Source organism: Vidua chalybeata, chromosome 2 (genome assembly GCF_026979565.1).
Source record: "Vidua chalybeata isolate OUT-0048 chromosome 2, bVidCha1 merged haplotype, whole genome shotgun sequence".
NCBI classification, from domain to species: Eukaryota; Metazoa; Chordata; class Aves; order Passeriformes; family Viduidae; genus Vidua; species Vidua chalybeata.
Genome location: NC_071531.1, coordinates 6601670 through 6620426, shown reverse-complemented (window position 1 = coordinate 6620426; position 18757 = coordinate 6601670). Strand labels below are relative to the sequence as shown.

The 18757-nt window shown below is 42.0% G+C and overlaps 1 protein-coding gene across 1 annotated transcript in view; it reads right to left on the bottom strand.

The window, feature by feature from the left end:
• EFHC2 (EF-hand domain containing 2) overlaps positions 1-17957 on the bottom strand; it is a 56373-nt gene extending 38416 nt beyond the window's left edge. Inside the window, exons 1-3 of the mRNA XM_053935079.1 lie at positions 17881-17957; positions 10094-10279; positions 5459-5609 (exon numbers count right to left, since the gene is read on the bottom strand). Of these exons, the coding sequence (XP_053791054.1) occupies positions 5459-5609; positions 10094-10279; positions 17881-17922 (379 nt within the window). The 5' untranslated portion in view covers positions 17923-17957. The remainder of the gene's footprint in view (positions 1-5458; positions 5610-10093; positions 10280-17880) is intronic.
• Positions 17958-18757: the final 800 nt, after the last annotated feature.

The following is an 18757-nucleotide window of genomic DNA, read 5'->3' as shown; positions in this document are numbered from 1 at the left end:
AATTTTAGAACCAACTTAAGGGGTCCTGGGGAGAGAGGGAATAAAGGGAGGCAGAGCAGAAGGGAGAAAGATACCACTATGTGCTTTGGTGTTTGAAGGGCCTTGTTCCTAGGTTAGTCCATGGAAATTCTTTATTGTTCACTTTATTTCCCTATAAACTAATTTGTATGAAATACCTCTCTTTACTACATTATCAGAGTTGTTTGTTAAGTTCTTATTTGTCCAATGAAAACATATCCTTAATTTTTCAGGGGAATAAAGCAACAAAGCAGATTTACTTTATGTTCCCATTTAAATAATTATTTAAGACCCATTCATCATCCTGATGTTTCACATGTATCAAATCCAACATTCTGGTTACTGACCTTTGACTGTAAAATAAACTTGAACCTCTATCTGCTTAAGCATATTATACACCTATTTAGGATGTATCTCCATGAAAGGTGTTAGAAAATGTGGAATGTAGCACATTTTAATCGGATGTAAAACTGCATTGCATATAGCTTTAACAAAACCATATACTTTAAAATATTTACCTGATTTTGGCTAATTCTTAGGTCAATCAATGGACAATGGGGTAAGTCAGAGCATGCAAATCTTGTTGAATCATCACTCTAACTAAAATATAATGGTTGATGATTTTCCAATATGACGTGTTTTCAGAGATTATATTCACTTCAGGTTTGGTGAATCAGCCTCAGCTTGTTTTTCATATCACTTTTAAAGGTGAAACACACATACCCATTTTGTTCTGAGGGAGAAAAATTTCTTTCCTAATGGAAAATGTCTTGTAAAGATATTATCTGTAGCAAACCTTTGTTTTTATTAGGTATCACTGTGCCTGATGTACACATGTAGAGGGTACATTTCATAATGTTGAATTTGAAATTTAATAAAACCTGATCAGCTGGGGTTAGGTCTCATCATTTTAAAATTGTTCTTGCTTCTGGAAAATAATACATTTTTTCTATAAATTTGTTGCAAGGTGTTAAAGGAGCATCTGATTTTGCAGTTTTCAGGTTGCTCAGGCTGGATTGCTATTCCTGACGGTTCTTTGGTTTATTGAGCAGGACATATTACTGCACCACCGAGTGTTAATTTAAATATTTGCATCTGGTCAGACTAAGGCTCTGCTCTACTGTGCTCTTGGAAGGGGAGTTGAGGTACTGGTTTTCTCTGACAGTGGTGGTGGCACTGAACTCCCACACCATAATTTGTGGCATATCTTTTTTGCTCTTGGGGTTTTGGATCTCCCAGCAGCTGCTTAAGGAGATCTCACTAGTAGTGAAGGCCTTTTGACAACAAAGCTGGGCAGAAAATGATTTGGTGTCTGCTGCTTCTCTTCTCTGCAGAAGATATTAATTGGTATCCAGAGTTTCCTCAGCACAGCTCTCTGACTCTGAACAAGCTCAAGAGTGCATTAGAGAGAGGAGGGGAATGAGTAATACCTGGAGTTTGTACATGCTTTGCTTGCACAGAAAGGAGGAGAAGCCACCAGTATTATTCTTGCAACACAAAGAATTAATCCAAATAAACAAGGAGGCTTCTTACATTCACTTATTCACCCTTCGAGAACATAGCAAGGTCATGATTCGGCCACCATCAAATATGGCAAAATCACAATTATTTCAAGGCCTTGGGGGAGGCTTAAACTCTTAGATAATCTGTTATATTGGAGGAGCTGATGCAACTTCACTTTCCCACTTGTACTTTCCTCTTCAGCCAGCCAGCCTTGGGAACCCAGCCAGGAGGCAGCTCCACTCTCTTTTTCAGCTGGCTGACCTTGGGGAAACCAGCCAGCTGCTCCACTCTGCGCTGGCTTGCAGGGTCTGGATTGCACTGGAAGCTACAGTCAACCCCACAGGAACAGAAATGACCTTTTGATAAGACAGTATCAGTCAGCCTCAGTCCTGTTAACTGGGAATGATATGTACAAACACTTGCAACTTCCATACGTAACCTGGCTTTCTATAGGAGGGGTTTTTTTTAATACTGAAAGAGTAATTATCATTCTGGCTGTGGAAGAAGCATTTGGAGTTTGTTATGTGATTAAGTTTACTGTCCTCCTCTCCTTATCTTGACTTGGGCTTTGTGCACTATGATTGTCCTGCTGTTACTTGCTTTGATTCTGGTTTCTCAAGTTCAAGTTCTCTGCATTCCCTCCTCAGTACAGACTTCTTCTAATGTTTCTAATATTTGCCAAATAGCAAGGCAGTATCCAAAATTAAATGAAGTTTAAATTTCAGCTATTTAGTAGCAACCTTGTAAGTCCAAATTCATGTCCAAGTACAGGAGCCAATTTCATAAAGTAGTTTTTAAAGTCACTGAAACATTTCCCACAGATCATTTACATCATTACTTTGAGATTTTGATCAATGGTAAAAACACATTTTCTTGCCTTTTTTCTCTGAAGCCAATTTGTTTTAGTTTGGTAAAATCATAATTCAATCTAGAAATTCTTCTAACTTCTTTGACCACTGTTCCTTCACCAGATCTTCCTGCAGTCTGTAAGCCTGTCCAAATTTCTTTCCACAAAACCACAAGCACTACAAGAGTACAATGGGAAACTACTGCATTTCTCCAATCCCACCATTCCCAGACACCGATTCTGACCACCAAAATCTCATTTGTGGGTTATGGCACAAGCCTTGGCAATCCCATGGCCTCAAGGCATTAACCAGCCAAGATAAGATCTACCCGTGATCTGTGATCTACGCTGTCACAGCACTACCTCCTCTCCAAGAAGCCTCCTGAAAACAGCCATGCCAGCTGTCTGGTTTACATCTTTTTTGACAAGGCAAACATCCAAGTTAAGGTGACCTTCTGCCTTCAACAGTTCAATTCTACTTTATCCATCACTGGTTTTTGCTGTTCCTCCTTTACACAATCCCTTTCTTGACACTGCAACTCTCCAATCCTTCACACAGACTGAGCCCATCCTGCTCCTGATGTCCTCACACATTCTTCTTCATGCACCTGTGCTCTTTTGTTCAGTGCAGTTTGCCTTTTAGCAACGCAAGCTCTCCTACAGCTGAACTCGCCTCTACAAATCTCTGGAATTTTAATTAACTGAAAAGTTGTATTTCAGCAGATGTGCAGAGAGCAGCATAATGGTCAAGATCCTGAACTTCAGTTCAGTTCAGCTCCTCACCCTGTTATGACCTTTTCTGTATGATCATGGGTAAGATTTTCATTCCTTTGTGCTTCGGTTTACCAGCTTCACAATGCAGTTACACTCCTGTTGTTCTTGGGCTTAAAAATTCCCAGTTAGGATGAAAAAATTTGAACCATGTAAGACAGATAGATAGATAGAATTATATTAAAAGAGAAAATGGGATAATTCTTTGTTGAAAATTGTAAGATTAGCAGTTAATGATTTAGTATATATTTTTAAGAAATATTGATTTTGCATGTATTCAACAACAAATATTTAACATAACAACTTTGTGATTGATCTTTAGTTATGGAGCATGAAGTCAAACTCCAAGTGCATGTGAGTAGAGAATTCTCTGATAGGCATCTCCATCATCTCTTTCACTCTACATCATATTAATTTCTAGGACAACAAGAATATTTATGTAGATGTTTATGATAAAGTATAGGCCCTGTATCTATGCATCAAATGTGAAGCCCAAACACATTCCAAATAGTCCTTGGGCCTTTCAATGTACAGTTTTTCTTCCTTCCTAAACACAGCCAATACACTGAGCTTCCTTACCAGCCCAGATACCAGTGACAAAAAAATTAAGTGCACTTTGGATATCTGGAACATTTATTTTTAATCCATCAGGTAAATAGGTTGCATATATATATTTATCCCATATAAAGTACTCAGAAAATTTCATAGAGACTTTCAAAACATCCTTGCATGGAAGACTGAGAAAATTCTTGTTTTTCTCTAATACTATTCAGTTAATTTTAGGTCCAGTATCAAAGATCACTAACACAAGATACAACCAAGGAAACAGGAGGAAATTGAAGCCTTCCTGTCACCAAAAGAACAGGACTAGACTGCCGGGAACATTAGGGTGAAGAGGCAGCCTGCACAACCCATAGTACAAAGACAAAGAAAACAACTCCTTCAAAGGAATCAGCTTTGAATATGCTTTATCCTGCTCTAAAGAATCTGGCTTCCACCTTCTCTCTCAAAGGCATCAGCTCTGACTCTCTGCACTTCCTTTGTCAGTGGACATTTCCTCTAAGCCACAAACCCCAGAAGCAGCTGCTCCCACTCTTGGGGCACACAAGTCAAGGAAAACCTAAACCCGGTGATGTCTCCCATGTCTTACATGTGGGTGCAGGGTGGGGATAAGGGAAAGAGCCCAAACATTCTTTTCTTCACATGAAAAAGCACTTGCCCAGGTAGGAGTAGGACAAGATTTCATTGCATTCAAAATCAGTCCCTGTTGTTGAGCCTACAAAACTACTGATACAAACTACTCTACACAGGAACAGCAGCACCTGAAATACTGTTTTAAGAGATTTACAGGCAATTTTATCCCAGTCCCAACAGTAATGATGCACATAACACCTTTAAATATTATCTTATTCTGTAGACAGAGAAATTGATACCATCTGCTGATCTGGGAAAAGAATAGGGTAGTTAAATGGTTAACTTATTTTTGAAAACTGCTGTGCTAAGAATGTATAAAATGTACAAAACATCTTTGGGGACTGGGAGGTGCAGTCATCCCAAGACATCCTGCTTCTCTGGATTATATCCCTTGAAAACTTTTAATTCTGGCAGTGACCCATGAACACCAAGAAGCAGCAGCTGTGTTCCCCCTCTGCTACAGGATGTTGACCGCTAGATCACATTTTCTTAATATAAACCAAGTCCAATAATACCCCAGTAAATCAGCACAGTAAACCCTCCTCCTAAAGTCCTCAGGCGGGTCCCAGAGCAGGGATGTGACACTGAGGCAAGGCAGCTCCTCAACTAAAAAGGCATCAAGGAAGAATAACTGTGCCAAGGGCACTTTAATCATAAAAGAACCAAAAGCCAGAGGCACAGAAGACTCTAGTCTTCAATAAAGGCAGAGACACTGCAGTAGCTCATGAACAATTACAGAGCTGCTGCCACAGAACTCCCTGTCAGGGCCAAGATGGGAGGAGCCAGGCTCAGGAATGGAGATCTAGAACACAAATTGTCTTTGCAGGACTGACATAACACTGACAAAGATCTTACCATCATATGATTTCAAACAACTATATTAGAGAAAAAATTGTATGTTTGAGTGGGGGAGAGGATTCTGCCTTAGAAAACCCACATATTGAGAAATTAAGACAATAAAAAAGTTCACATCATGATATGTAATAAGAAAAGACAATTATACCTGTGCATTTACACCCCAGTTTAGCTATAAGAACTCACATTATGTATCCTTTGGAATGGACCAAGACTGTATTGAAGAGAGATATAAAGGAGAGGAAAAAATGTGCCAATAAAAACAGGTACCTTGATTTATGCCACTGTTTTTCACTACAGGCTCAATCACTTGAATTGTATCATCTTCAGGGTAGAAATATATTTTACAGTGTCTGATTCTATACAGCTCTTGATTTTTATCAGGCACTTCTTCTTCAAAATAGGCCTCAAAATTCAACACCTATTAAAAACAATAAATAAATATAAAGCAGCAAAATCTCCCAATGCTTTTGCAAAATATGTCAAATAAACTTGTATAGGTCATAAGTAACTAAATGTATGGATTTCAGGAGATAGATTTGTTTTTCAGAAATGTAAGAACAGAAATTCACTTTAAAGCACATAAATTTAAAATTCTTTGCTTGGCGTTTTTATTATCACAACATCTAAGCAGAGATGGAACTCTAAAGTAAAGAAATAAATCAAATACAAAACTATCAGCAGGTTGCTTGGAAAGTCTTCCAAACAAAGCATTTCTGATAACACAATGAGCTGCCTAGGTACTGAAGCAAATTTTAGACTGCTATTCTATGAATTGCTAGAAAATACAGCACATGATGACAGCAATGGCTTTACCATCAAGGTAAGTGGAAAGAGTTCTTTTTAAACAGATCCTACAAGTGTTCAAATGAATGGTACTGAAGACTATCAAAGAGAAATGGCACTTTTCAGGAGGCATTTACAGCTGTGTGATATTGGCATTTCAAAACTTCCCTGGTTCTGCAGTTCAGTGAGTGGGGAAATCTCAGAGAGTGTAGCAACTTCTCTTCATGGTCTCTTGTAACAGCAATAATACAAAAAAAAAACCCACCTTCACAGGGTAGGTGCTCACTGGCCCTCACACCTGGAGATCCCAACTCAAACTCAGACACCATTACACAAATTTTGCACTTCTTGGTATCAGTTTTTAACCACCAACACCAATATTAAGGGAACATGAGAGATGTTTCTACTCCCTAGGGCATTATCCAGCAGGATGCTTGCTTTGGTAAGTATGTGCAGGAAGGCATTAATTAAAACAGGTTTTCATCATGTCCTCCCAACACATTTGGGTCAAATGACTGTTAATTTATACTTAATTTTCCACACTGGTTATATTTAATAAATGCAATTACCTTTACTCTTGATTCATCAGACAACCTGAAGCATTGAAAAAAAAAAATACAGTTTAGCCATTCCCTATGTTTCAACAAGTATCTAGCAGACCATGAGTTGGAAATGTTTGAAATCTAGTAAGCTGGCTGAGTTCCCTGCATGAAGAACACACTGGTTAATAGTCTGCACTCCTTTTGCATGTGCCTTTAGGAATCTCAAAGTACCTTCATAAGTACTTATGGAGTACTCATGAGTACTCTGTCATCCAGAGATTTTATAACACTTCATGGACAAGAACAACCTCCTTTTCTACATCTGGGAAGAGAGAAGTAGCAGCCTGCCCAGGGGCACACAACAACAGCCACCCTGTGTCCTGCTCAGACTTCTCAATCACATTCCCTTCTCTCAGGCAGGTTAAGTGCAAGATGAGAATAATTCTGTTCCCAGAAATTATTTCAAAGGCTCAGATCTCACTGATTTTCAGCAACCATTGAATAGTATGACAGACACATTTTTGGCATCAACTCTCCTGCCCTGTGACCCTCCACTGCTAGAGAAAGAAAATTTAAATTATAATCAAATGACATAACCATTACCTGTTAAACCTGATGGCATTCGTTCTTCACACAAAGGAATCTAGAAAACTCAGTTACAGTTTGTTTAATTAGTACAACATGCAAGTTTCTGAACAATGTACAGACTTGAAAATAAATTTAAAAATTAATACTTGTCCACATTTTTTTAACTGTGGATTTCACTGTTTCATGTATCAAACACAAAAACACTGGACAAAACATCTGACATACAACAGAGGCAACACAAACTATCAATCTGTAACATCTCTTCCTCTTTCCATTTGTCTAAACACTGGTGCAGAGTGCCATTTTTGGTGATCAAATCATCCTTCCTGGCCTCCAGCTACTGTTCTGGAATGACCAGGAGCCCTGTATAAATCTCTTGAACACTCCAGGGGACATAAAAGGTGCTATAGTAGAACCACTGTATCCCAGTCTGAACATCCTGGGCTTCAGCTGACAAGGATCAGAATTTCATTCCTCACCCAGCTGCTGATAACCCATGAAATCAATGGAAACATGGAACCTTCTGCACCCTCCTGTCCCTATTCTGCCAGTTCCACTAGAATAGGGACATTTGATGAACATACTCTTCAAGAGCTCTACTTCATCACTAATTGTTCTTAATTTTGTCAGTGATCTCTTCTGAGAACAGCTGTCTCATGAGACACCAGCCAGGCAAAGCAGTCTGTTTTCACAGAACTCCAAGCCCCATCACATCCTTAACACACTGGGTTTATTTCTTTCTCTGAACACACACCTATACCCCGGTTTATCCCATTTGGGGAGCTTGTGCAGGTTCTTTTGCACTCACACTTTATTCTCTTTATACCCTTATCAACATGCTAGTGTGTGACTGAAATATATGCAGCAACCAACTGAAATTTTGCAGATCAAAGAAGATGATTCCAGAAGCGTGAGGAGGGGAAGGAACAGAAATGAAGATGACTTACTTTTCATTTTCGACCACAGTTAGTCTTAAAAATTTTCAATATGTAACACTTCCTACCTAGAGTCTCATCTGCAGTACAGAACTACAAAGTTCCCATCCCACTCCTTAAAAAATTTAATGTTACCTATGAAAACCAAAAGTAACAAATATTGAATAAACTGTAGCTCTTTGCAAAGTGCCACAAAGTTTCCCCGGCACCTGCGGTAGTCAAATTATAAACATCATTCCAAGCCCAGGAAGCCTTGTGTGTGAACTTAAACATAGGAGAAATTAAATTTACACCTGCTTCCTATTAGGCAAGTGAAACTACAAAGAGTACTTCTCAGCTTACTTAATAATGAAGTTTTATGCCTGTCCTTCTTCCAGTTGCTAAGGTACTATTGAAAGTTAACAGCCAAAGTGGTAAGAAAGCAGCTTACATTTCAAAAGATAAACACTTACTCAAACCTTTTTTCATTAAGTGCATTCTGCTGAGTCCCAAACTGTAGCACTGGAGGACAGAGCTGCATTCCAAGCTCTAACTGGGGAAGCTAAATTACTTGGATGGTGAGTACCCTGTAACAAACTGCCATTAATACAAACACATGAGCCCTCCAGAGGCCAATTCTGAACCTGCAAACTCCTGTCCTGGACTGCCCTGTGGATGCACACATGGATTAGATCAGGAATGGCCAGAGGCCAGCAAGCTCCTCTCACCAGCCAAGGCCAGGACTTGATGCTCACTGGAAGGTCTCTCTGCCTCCTACTAAACCCCTGAATTCCATAGACTTGGATCCAAGGCCTGAGGAGGCAATACACCCTCCTTGTTCTAAGAAGGGAGTAGGAAGAGCAAGTCCAGGTCTGGCTGAAGCCTCAACACCTGGGCACACTGGACCAGGCCATACCCAAGCAGGTTGCTCTGTGAGCAATACCAGGGATCTCAGAGGCAAAGCCAACCAAAGGCACGTGAGCTGTTCAAACATAACATCTTCTTGTTGTAGTTCTGCTCTGCCAAAAATGAATGTGTAATTGTACTCCAATTACCTGCATGGCTTCTCTTTTAAAGCAAAACTATGAGATTTGCCTTTCTTCTCAATATTTAAATATCATAATCATTTAGTCACACAACATTTCTGCGATCTGCTGAATGATTCCTTTTTCTGGATCATTTTCCTTCCCTGATTGTAGACTTTTTGCTTTAGAATAAAATATCTCTAAGTAGAATTTAATGTGAATTTAAACATAGCAAGCAAAAACAATGTGCTACAAAATTCCTGTCATCACAGGTTACAGTTATTTGATAAATCTCTAACTTAAAAGGTGTCACTAAAGTCTTGCCAAAAAAACCAAACAAAACCAAAAAAACAAAAAAAAAAAAAAAACCAAAACTAAGCAAACAAAAAAAAAAATCCTAATTTTAAATTTCTGTGTCTGTATCAGACATACTCAATTACACAATAACAAATCATACAGAAGTCCAGAAGTTAACAGGACTTTGAGCATACAAGAATGATGGCATGAGTGAATCCCAAGCATGTGGCATTCCACCGAGTTTAATGATTCCCAAGTGCCCAGTCACACTTTCTCCTGGACTGGGTTTTACCTTACATTCATTCTTACCAGGCTGCCAAATAATTCCCTTACTGTCATCATTTTCACTAGAAAGGAATATGCTTCCCACTCCTTTATTTTTGTTAAATCCTGTAGGAGATGTATCCCAATACAGAAACATTTTTATATATTGCTGTATGGCATGACATATGTTTATATTAATTGTCCAATACATTAATATAATGAAAAAAAATACCCACTACCACTCTTTTTGCCTATCTAGGAGCTTTTATTGCATGTACAAAATAATCTTCTGAAATATCTGACTAAGGACATTTGGACCACAGTTAGTCTTAAAAATTTTCAAAATGTAACACTTCCTACCTGGAGTCTCATCTGCAGTACAGAACTACAGAGTTCCCATCCCACTCCTTAAAAAATTTTAATGATCGTTATACTCTGTTATATTGCAGCTATTCATCAAAAAAAAAAAAAAAAAAAATTTCTACATACCTGCTTATCAAATGCTATCCAAGAAGGAGGACTACTTCCTATTGCTTCAGGAAACACACTGTTGGTTAGTTTCAGGGTCTGACCAGGTAACAGTTCACCTCCTATTCCTCGTTTATCTTCAAACAGCCTAGGAACATTATTGCTGTAACCACAGATCTGTGATCTGTGAAACTTTTCTCCCCCAGTCTGTCAAGAGTGCAGAAGAAAAAGGGAAAAAAAAATCGTTGTTTTTAAGTCTGTGACAGCTGACCATCCAGGCAAGGAAGATTAATCATGCAAAAGTTTCTTTATATTTACTTTTAATACAGACTCTAAAAACCTGTAACAACTGGAATGCTGCAAGTGAAGTGACATTTTCCAATGGCCAATTTGCCAGTCTTATAGACAAAAATGAAATAATACTCCAGTAATTTACCTAGGCTGAGAGACTGGATAGAACCAGATGTTTAACCCCCACACTGCTTCCCTGCAATAAGGATTCAGGTATGTGGTAGGGAAAGAATCAAATCACCTCCAAAACCGGTTGTAAAAGGTAAAGGGGAAAGGCCTTTCCTACAGCTCTCCAGAGGACAAATGGAAACAGTTCAGCAGCACTCAGAGAACAGCCTGCTCTCCTTATTCATGTCAAAGATCTTATTTACACTTGCATCCCTGAGTGCAAAATAAATTCCTCTGTACTAGTAAATACACTTGAATTTTGGGAGGCTGGACCTGAATCAAAAGGCAGACATTCATTTCACCTGGGAGTATTTCAAAAGAAGGTCTCTGTAGTGATTCCTCTGTATTATCACTAATTTTTCAGGCAATTAAAGATGGAGTGCTTAAAAATATAGGAACAACCAACAGCAAAGAAAACCATCTTGCCCACTCAAATTTCTTGGCTGGGGCTGGAGCTAGCCTTCAAGTGACACAGAAAAGCTTCTGGGCTCACATAAATATCACTCCTGTCTCTGGGAATGTCCCTCCTAATAAGCTGCCTGCTTTGCTTGCCAGAGGCAGCTGGGGTGAGCTGGGCTTGGGCAGCAATCCCCTAATGACCCCACACATCAGTCTCATAGAAGAGGACAGGGAAATAGGAAATGCCAATGGAAAACCAACTTCCTTCCATGAGCAGCAATCCTGACTTGTTAGCTCCTCTCATTCTGCTATTCTTCCCTTTCTTGCCCTCTCAAATCCTCCAAATACTTTATCTGGAAAAGCAGAGAGGGGCCACTGCACCCTGGCATGCCCACCAAGAGAGAGGCCATTGGAGCTGTGCCCCCCCTTGCCCGGGGGCTGGGGGAATGTGAGGGAAGATGAGGCTGAAGTGGGAACTGATGTTATGGGTGAGAAAAGTAAAGGTAGAGGAAAAGGCTGGACAGCAAATTTTTTCACAGCAGCACCAGAGCAGCATGCCAGTAAAGTAGCAGGGGGACAAAATTGCCTCCCCAGTCCATTTGGAATACTGGGCATCACTGATTATCACATGCATATTCCCCTAAAAGGTGTAGACAATTCTTAGTATCATAAATCAAAAAATGGTACAAATAATCATTTTTCATGATGGCAACACTCAAGTGCTCCAAGATAACATAACACACACCCAGCAGAGCAGTTCTGGGAACAAGTGCAAGCAGTGAAGCTGCAAAACCTGAAAGTATTCAAGCAGTTATTTCATTCTGCCAGTATGAAAGAGTCAGGAATCTGAAAGGCAGGGAACCAGCCTCATGCACAGAATTATCAACACCAGTCTGTAGGAACTCCTGCACACTGGGGTCACAGTCTGAACTGTTCACCTGCCTCCAGGTGCTCCAAATCCAATGGCACAAGACAGAGAGCTGCTGACATGATCAGCCCAATCACTGCGTTAGCTTAACCTTGCTTAAAATCCTTTTGCACATCACTTTTGCAAGGACATCAGTATGAAAAAGAATACTTACTATTTTTACAAATCATTATTTTTAATACCATGATAATCAATGGCTATATCCTTGCTTAGGTTAAAAAAAGCTGAGCTAGCCAGTACCCTTTGAAACAGTTATTGCAAAGGAATAAGGTTCACATACTGGGGTCAGAAACAATCAGAGCTATGAAAGCACATCCCCAAAGAAGATACTTTAAAGGTAAGCAGTGTTTTGAACAAAGGTGGATAAAGGAGCATGCAAAAAGTATCATAATTTAAAGAATAATACAAAGGAAACAGAAAATTTCTCCTCAAGATATAACTCAAGAAAAAGAGCTACTGAATAAAAGAGAAAAATCAATAAAAGGAAATGCTTGTATGCAGACTAGGAGCTCATGGGTCCCCTTACCACAGAGCATTGCTCAAGCCAGGAATTTAACCAGTCACATTTGCAGGACTGATGCCCAAAATTAATTTTTTTATATCAGCACAGCTTTTTGAGCTGTGATATAAAATGCCATGCTTCAGTGTGAGCACTGACACTTAGGCATCAGGAGCAGAACTTCATGTGGTCATCTCACATCTCCCACAAGAAGTGAGGACAGGTGCTCTCCTGGAATCTGGAGCAGCCAGCCAGGGGTTGGCAGCTGCTTTGTAACACATTTGCACTTGGGATGGTTTCTTCTCTCTCCTTTGGGTGCTACTGAACTTCCCTTTCTTCTTTTGTTTTTTTTTTTTCTAAATATTTTTTTTCCTCTGTAAGCTGAGAAAGAGCTGGGGAGACGTCAGAAGGGAAGGGAGCTTTCTGCATTTATCAGTTCAAATGCACAGTAACTACAGTCAAGTTGAATTTTAAAAGGGGATTTTCTAGGCAGAAGCATCTGATTTATACTGAAGATGCTACAGAACAGATCCACTTTCTGGCACAGCAAGTATTTAATTATTTTCTCTCTATTACCAAAGCATGTGCTAAGGAGAAAGGCACAGTTAGCAAAGCACAGTGAGGGTGGCAGTTTTCCTGAGCAAAGGAAAGCTTTTCATGTCCTCAAAACTTCTTCTAGAAGCATTTGCTGTCCATATGTTTTGGGGGTTTAGCAGCAAAAGTACAGTAAAGTGTTCATCAAAGTAATCCAGGAATAACCCTGCTGGAATTTCCAGAATTTAGGGCTAAAATCACAACATCCTTAAAATTTGAAATTGAAAATACATGATGAAACAGCTTCAATTCTGTTAAGAATCTTTTGTGTCATTCATGTAACTTTTTAGAGATTGACAGAAAGACTATTTTAGATTCCTAATCACATAATTACTTATTCCCTTCTTCCAAAAAGCACCTAGATCCATAGACAAAACAATCTCTTCTCAAAATCTGTACAGTTATTCCTTAAAAAAAAAAAAAAAACACAGAACAACAACGACAAAAATAGAAATTTTAAGAAACAGATTAGTTATAATTGAGGACACAAAAGAGAAAAATCACACTTGGGAAACTTCAGCTAATGAACTCAGACCATATCCAGCCTAAAATAGTGATAGAACATCATGCTGCCTCCACATGGAATGACTTCTAACAGAAAGCTTTCAGGGAGCAGGGAAAGACCTTGAATGTGTCTGCTGTGCTAATGCAGCTCAACTGAACAGGCTGTGGATCTGCTGAACAAAACTGGACATTTTCTGTGCAGTGAGCCTGAGAAATATTGAGGATCCATTCAATAGTGACTAATATAAAGGTCAGGGTTCTCTGACTGCAGCTCTTGGCTTTGCAAACTCAGCCCCTGCAGTCCTCGGGGAACGCTGCCTCACGCTCACTTCATCTTGCTCTGGAATACAGAGTCACAGCAAAATCCCCAGGGAGCTGCACATTCCAGCTGAACCAAGCACAGCTGGAAATCTTCCAGCACAGCAGCTGGAGTGATGGGAGAGCCCTCACTGAGCTCACAGAAGCCACGTTTTTAACACAGTCCCACAGGGAGCTATGGCAGGAGTGGCAGCACAGTTCTGTACCCAGTATCCATCTGGAATTCCCACCTTGAGAACAGCAGCTGCACCCTGGATGTCCTGCTCAAACCCTGTATCAGGATGAAGTGTGGCACTTCTGAACTATTCTAGGCTGCTGATAAAGTCTCCTGGCCGCTTCAGCTAAGTGATAGAAATAAATGCAAACGCTACACACTGTGCCAGTCAAATTCATGTGACTGATTTCCAATTCTTTTATCACCCCCTGCTTGCTACAGAGGTCTCAGGATGTTCAGGGGTTAAGTGGTACTGGCAAAGGAGGAACAACCTAAGACATTGTTGCCAGCAACTCTGGTGCCACTCTAAAAACATCACAAAACAAGCTGCATCAACACCAAGAGTGTGGAGCAGTACAGGAAAGGCATGGATCTATTGCAGCAGGTCCAGAGGAGCTCCAGAAAAATTAACAGGGGCTGGAGCACCTCTCCTATAAGGACAGGCTGAGAGAGTTGGGGTTATTCAGCCCAGAGAAGAGAAGCATCCAGGGAGACCTTATTGTGGCCTTCCTTTAAGGGGCAGTATAAGAATAAAAGGGACAGGCTTTTTAGCAGAGCCTGTTGCAACAGGACAAGGGGTTATAGCTATAAGTGAAAAGAGAGCTGATGGTATAAGCTAGGTATAAGGAGGACATTTTTAACAACGAGGGTGGTGAAACACTGGGACAGGTTGCCCAGTGAGGTGGTGGATGACCCATTCCTGGAAACATTCAAGGTCAGGTTGCCCTGAGTAACCTGATCTAGCAGAAGGTGTTCTGCTCATGGACTTGATGACTTTTAAAGGTCTCTTCCAGCCCAAACCATTCTGTGATTCTGGCCTGCTCTTAGTGCCTGGGAGAAGACAACAGACGGATAAAGGAAAGGGCCCAAAATGCAGCCACAAGGGGCAGTTACAGGAAGATTCAGGTTTGGGGGCCATGAACAGACAGATCTGGGGGAACAGGGCTGAGGGGCAAGAAGTAGTGGAAGAGGTTCAGGCAAAGAAGAAAGGACAGCAGACACAATTACTTATAAAGAGGTTGGGAAATGTTCTTGGTCAAGAAAAACTAATGTCCTGTTTTTTGGGTTACAGAGCAGCAGAAAATATTTCAGACAGGAAACACTGAGCCACAGTAGCACAGTTGAGGGCAATTCCAAGCTTCTGCAATAAACAAGGAAGATGTGGAATTTCTGTTGTGCCACTAAAGTTTGCAACAGAATTTTTTGCAGTTTTTCAAGGATATAGTTTCCCCCTGAGATCTATAAACTTATTGTCCGATTCTCTAAGAAATGCCATGGAGAATTGTTGCACAAAATTTTCACTCGGAGAGGGATTTCAAACATCAGGCAAGAAAATACACTGGTCAGCCAGCACTTGGCAAATCTGACCCATATGAATATGTGTTTGTGACCCTCCTCCTCAGCTGCTGACATAAGCAAGGACATCGACCCAGTATCAGAAGGAGCAGCTGCCTTTCAGAACAGGAGGCAGACGAGGAACACTAAGAAAGGGAGTACTTGTGCTGTAACCAGTGCCATCCCTGACACAGCCCAGGTTCCAAATTCACAAACTTATAATAAGTAATAAAGCAAACCTTTTATATGCTGTTTCCAGCACGTGCTCAAAATTGTAAGATTTCCTCATCACCCACAAGCAAAAATCACAGGCACTGCTGATGAGCAGCTAGCTGATCCTTGGGCTTCTGTTTTAGAAGAGGGGGAGGGTATTTTTGATGAATGGACCTCTGTGTACACAAACTACTGTAATTTTGATTTTGAACACTACCTTAAAGCTCTGATTTTCTGGAAGTAGCTCAGCCACCTTATTAAACACATCCAAGGTAGACAGAACACAAATGTATTCCCCTTCCTTTTGTGGGTCTACAGATGAGACAGGTGGAAGCATTAGGAGCAGAGACAAGAGAATTTCACTAGGAACTTGAACAGCAATGAATGGAATTAATTTTATAATATAACAATAATTATATTATAAATATAATTATAATAATAATTATAAACCAAGGGCTGATAGGAACAATCCCATCCCCTGTGCATCCTTCTTCAGGGAATGCTTTGCCACTGTTTTTTCTGTGCAATAAGAGGCATTGATGGTGATGCTCGCAGTCCTGACTGGTGGAAACACTTTCTTCCTTTTCAATTTATCTATAGCAGTGGTACCTTTTTTCTCCTTTAAATGTTATTTTCAGCCTTTCATTTGTGGAGAAGAGTTGTCATTATTAACTCCACTGTCTCAAGGACTGACAAAAAGAGCAATCTGGAGCCCTAACAAGGGTCTAACCATGGTTTTATAATGTTGTCTCGTGGTACTTTGTGACAGCTTTCACACCTTTAGTTCTCATAACATACCCACTGTATGCACTTCAGCATGGGGTGTTCAACACTGTTAGTAACTCTTCCCAAGCATGTGAAGTTAAATTTAAATAAATTAAGTTAAATTGAAGTTTGGAGAACAATAAAGCCACAGATATCCCTGAGCTGAGCTGTTCTGCTTCCAGCCAGCAGGTACCAATGGCACACACCTTCCCAGTGTTGCTGACACACCCACTCAGCAGCCACCTCACATGTTCTACACACAACCAATCCTTAACAAAACAAATCTCAATTCAGCAAGAGAATGAGTATTTACCACCTGACCATTTTTTATACCCCTTCCAAAACAACAGCATCCAGCTGTTTCCAGGGAAGAAGATGCCTGAAAGATCCTCAGTCTCTAGGCTGGGCTTGCAAGAGGTCCAGTGTTTGCACACACCTGTGCAGTGCTGACACAGAGTGAGGCTGGGAGTCCACATATTTCTACACAATTTCATGCTCCCTGTACCTGGGCAGCTTTGTGTCTACCTGTCTTGTGTCTATCATAAAATCACAGAACGGCCTGTGTTGTAAGAGACCTTAGAGATCATTCAGCTCCAACTCCCTTGTCATGGGTAGGGACACCTTCCTCTAGAGCAGGTTGCTCAGAGCTGCACCCAACCTGGCCTTGAACACTTCCAGCAGCGGGGTATTGACATGTTGTATGGGCAGCCTTGACCACAACATGTTTATAGTGTGAAAACGACAGATTCCCTTCCAGGTATTTTAACATTATTAAGAACGTTAAAATACACTGTTTCATTTCTCTCCTGAAGGCACCAGCTAGAGTGCTGTGCACGGATTCTGCCTTACCCCCTGCACTGCTTCACATCAGAGCATGTTCAGTGAATTCCTAGCTCTCCTTGAAAAATTGTGAAGTAGTGATGGCAGCCTTCTCTTTTGTTTGCTGTGATAAAATAACCATCTTGTCTATTTAGCTCGCCTTAATAGTATTGGCAACCCTGAAACAGCACATCAGCATTGCTGTCACTGCCCCCTCTGGCAAAGCCTTTTTGGTTACTTACGGAGGGGCTGTCTGTCTCTCCCTGTTTTGTTCTGTAGGAGCTACACCAAGAGCTCAAACTGCCCCAAAGCCGTTGCCAGATCACAGAATCAGTGAGGCTGGAAAAGATCTCTGAGATCACCGAGTCCAACCTGTGACCGATCACCACCGTGTCACCCAGGCCGTGGCACTGAGCGCCACTTCCAGCCTTTCCTTAAACACCTCCAGGGACGGTGACTGCACCACCTCCCTGGGCAGCCCACCCCGATGTCTAATCAGCCTTTTTGTGAAGAAACTCCTCCTGCCGTCCAGCCTAAACCTCCCCTGGCGCAGCTTTGGCCTCAGCTCCTCCCGCCCTGCCGCACAGAGCCCTCACCCGCCGCTGGGGCCGGGGGGGCTCAGCGCAGCCAGGCGCGCCTCGCCTCCACCTGCGGGGCCGGCAGGAACGGCCCCGCCACGCCCGGGACCGCCTCCGGCACGGCCCCCGCAGCCCCGGGCAGGGCAGGAGGGCGGGCAGGCGGCGGCCCGGGCGGTCACTCACGTTGCGGCGGCGGGAGAAGCCGGGCAGCAGCGGCAGCGCCATGGCCGCCCCTCAACCGCTGCCGCCGCCGCCGCGCGGACACCGCGCGGCGCTGACGTCATGCGGCCGTGACGTCACGGGGAGGGGACAGGCGCGGGAGGACCGCGGGGGCTCATCCCGAGCCCTCATCCCGAGCCCTCATCCCGAGCCCTCATCCCGAACTGATCATCCCGAATCCTCGTCCCGAACCCTCATCCCGAGCCCTCATCCCGAACCCTCATCCCGAACCAATTATCCTGAACCCTCATCCCGAGCCCTCATCCCGAACTGATCATCCCGAATCCTCGTCCCGAACCCTCATCCCGAACTGATCATCCCGAACCCTCATCCCGAATGGCTCCATCCCGAACCCTCATCCCGAACCCTCATCCTGAACCCTCATACCGAACCCTCATCCCGAACCCTCACCCCAAACCCTCATCCTGAATCCTCATCCTGAACCCTCATCCCGAGCCCTCATCCTGAACCCTCATCCCGAGCCCTCATCCCGAACTGATCATCCCGAACCCTCGTCCCAAACCCTCATCCTGAACCCTCATCCCAAATGGCTCCATCCCGAACCCTCATCCCGAACTGATCATCCTGAACTGATCATCCGGAATCCTCATCCCAAACCCTCATCCCAAACCCTCATCCCGAACAGCTCATCCCAGGACATGGCCCAAGGGGACGCAGGCAGGTCCCGGCTCTCCTCCGCCGGAGCCCCGGCCCCACCAAGTGCGGAGGGTGCCTCAGGGTGGGCCCAGAGTCAGCAGTAGCAAAGTAGAAATAAATCCATTCTTAATTTTACATATATAATTAATTAATAGGTAAAATTATAGAAATAGATCTAAATATT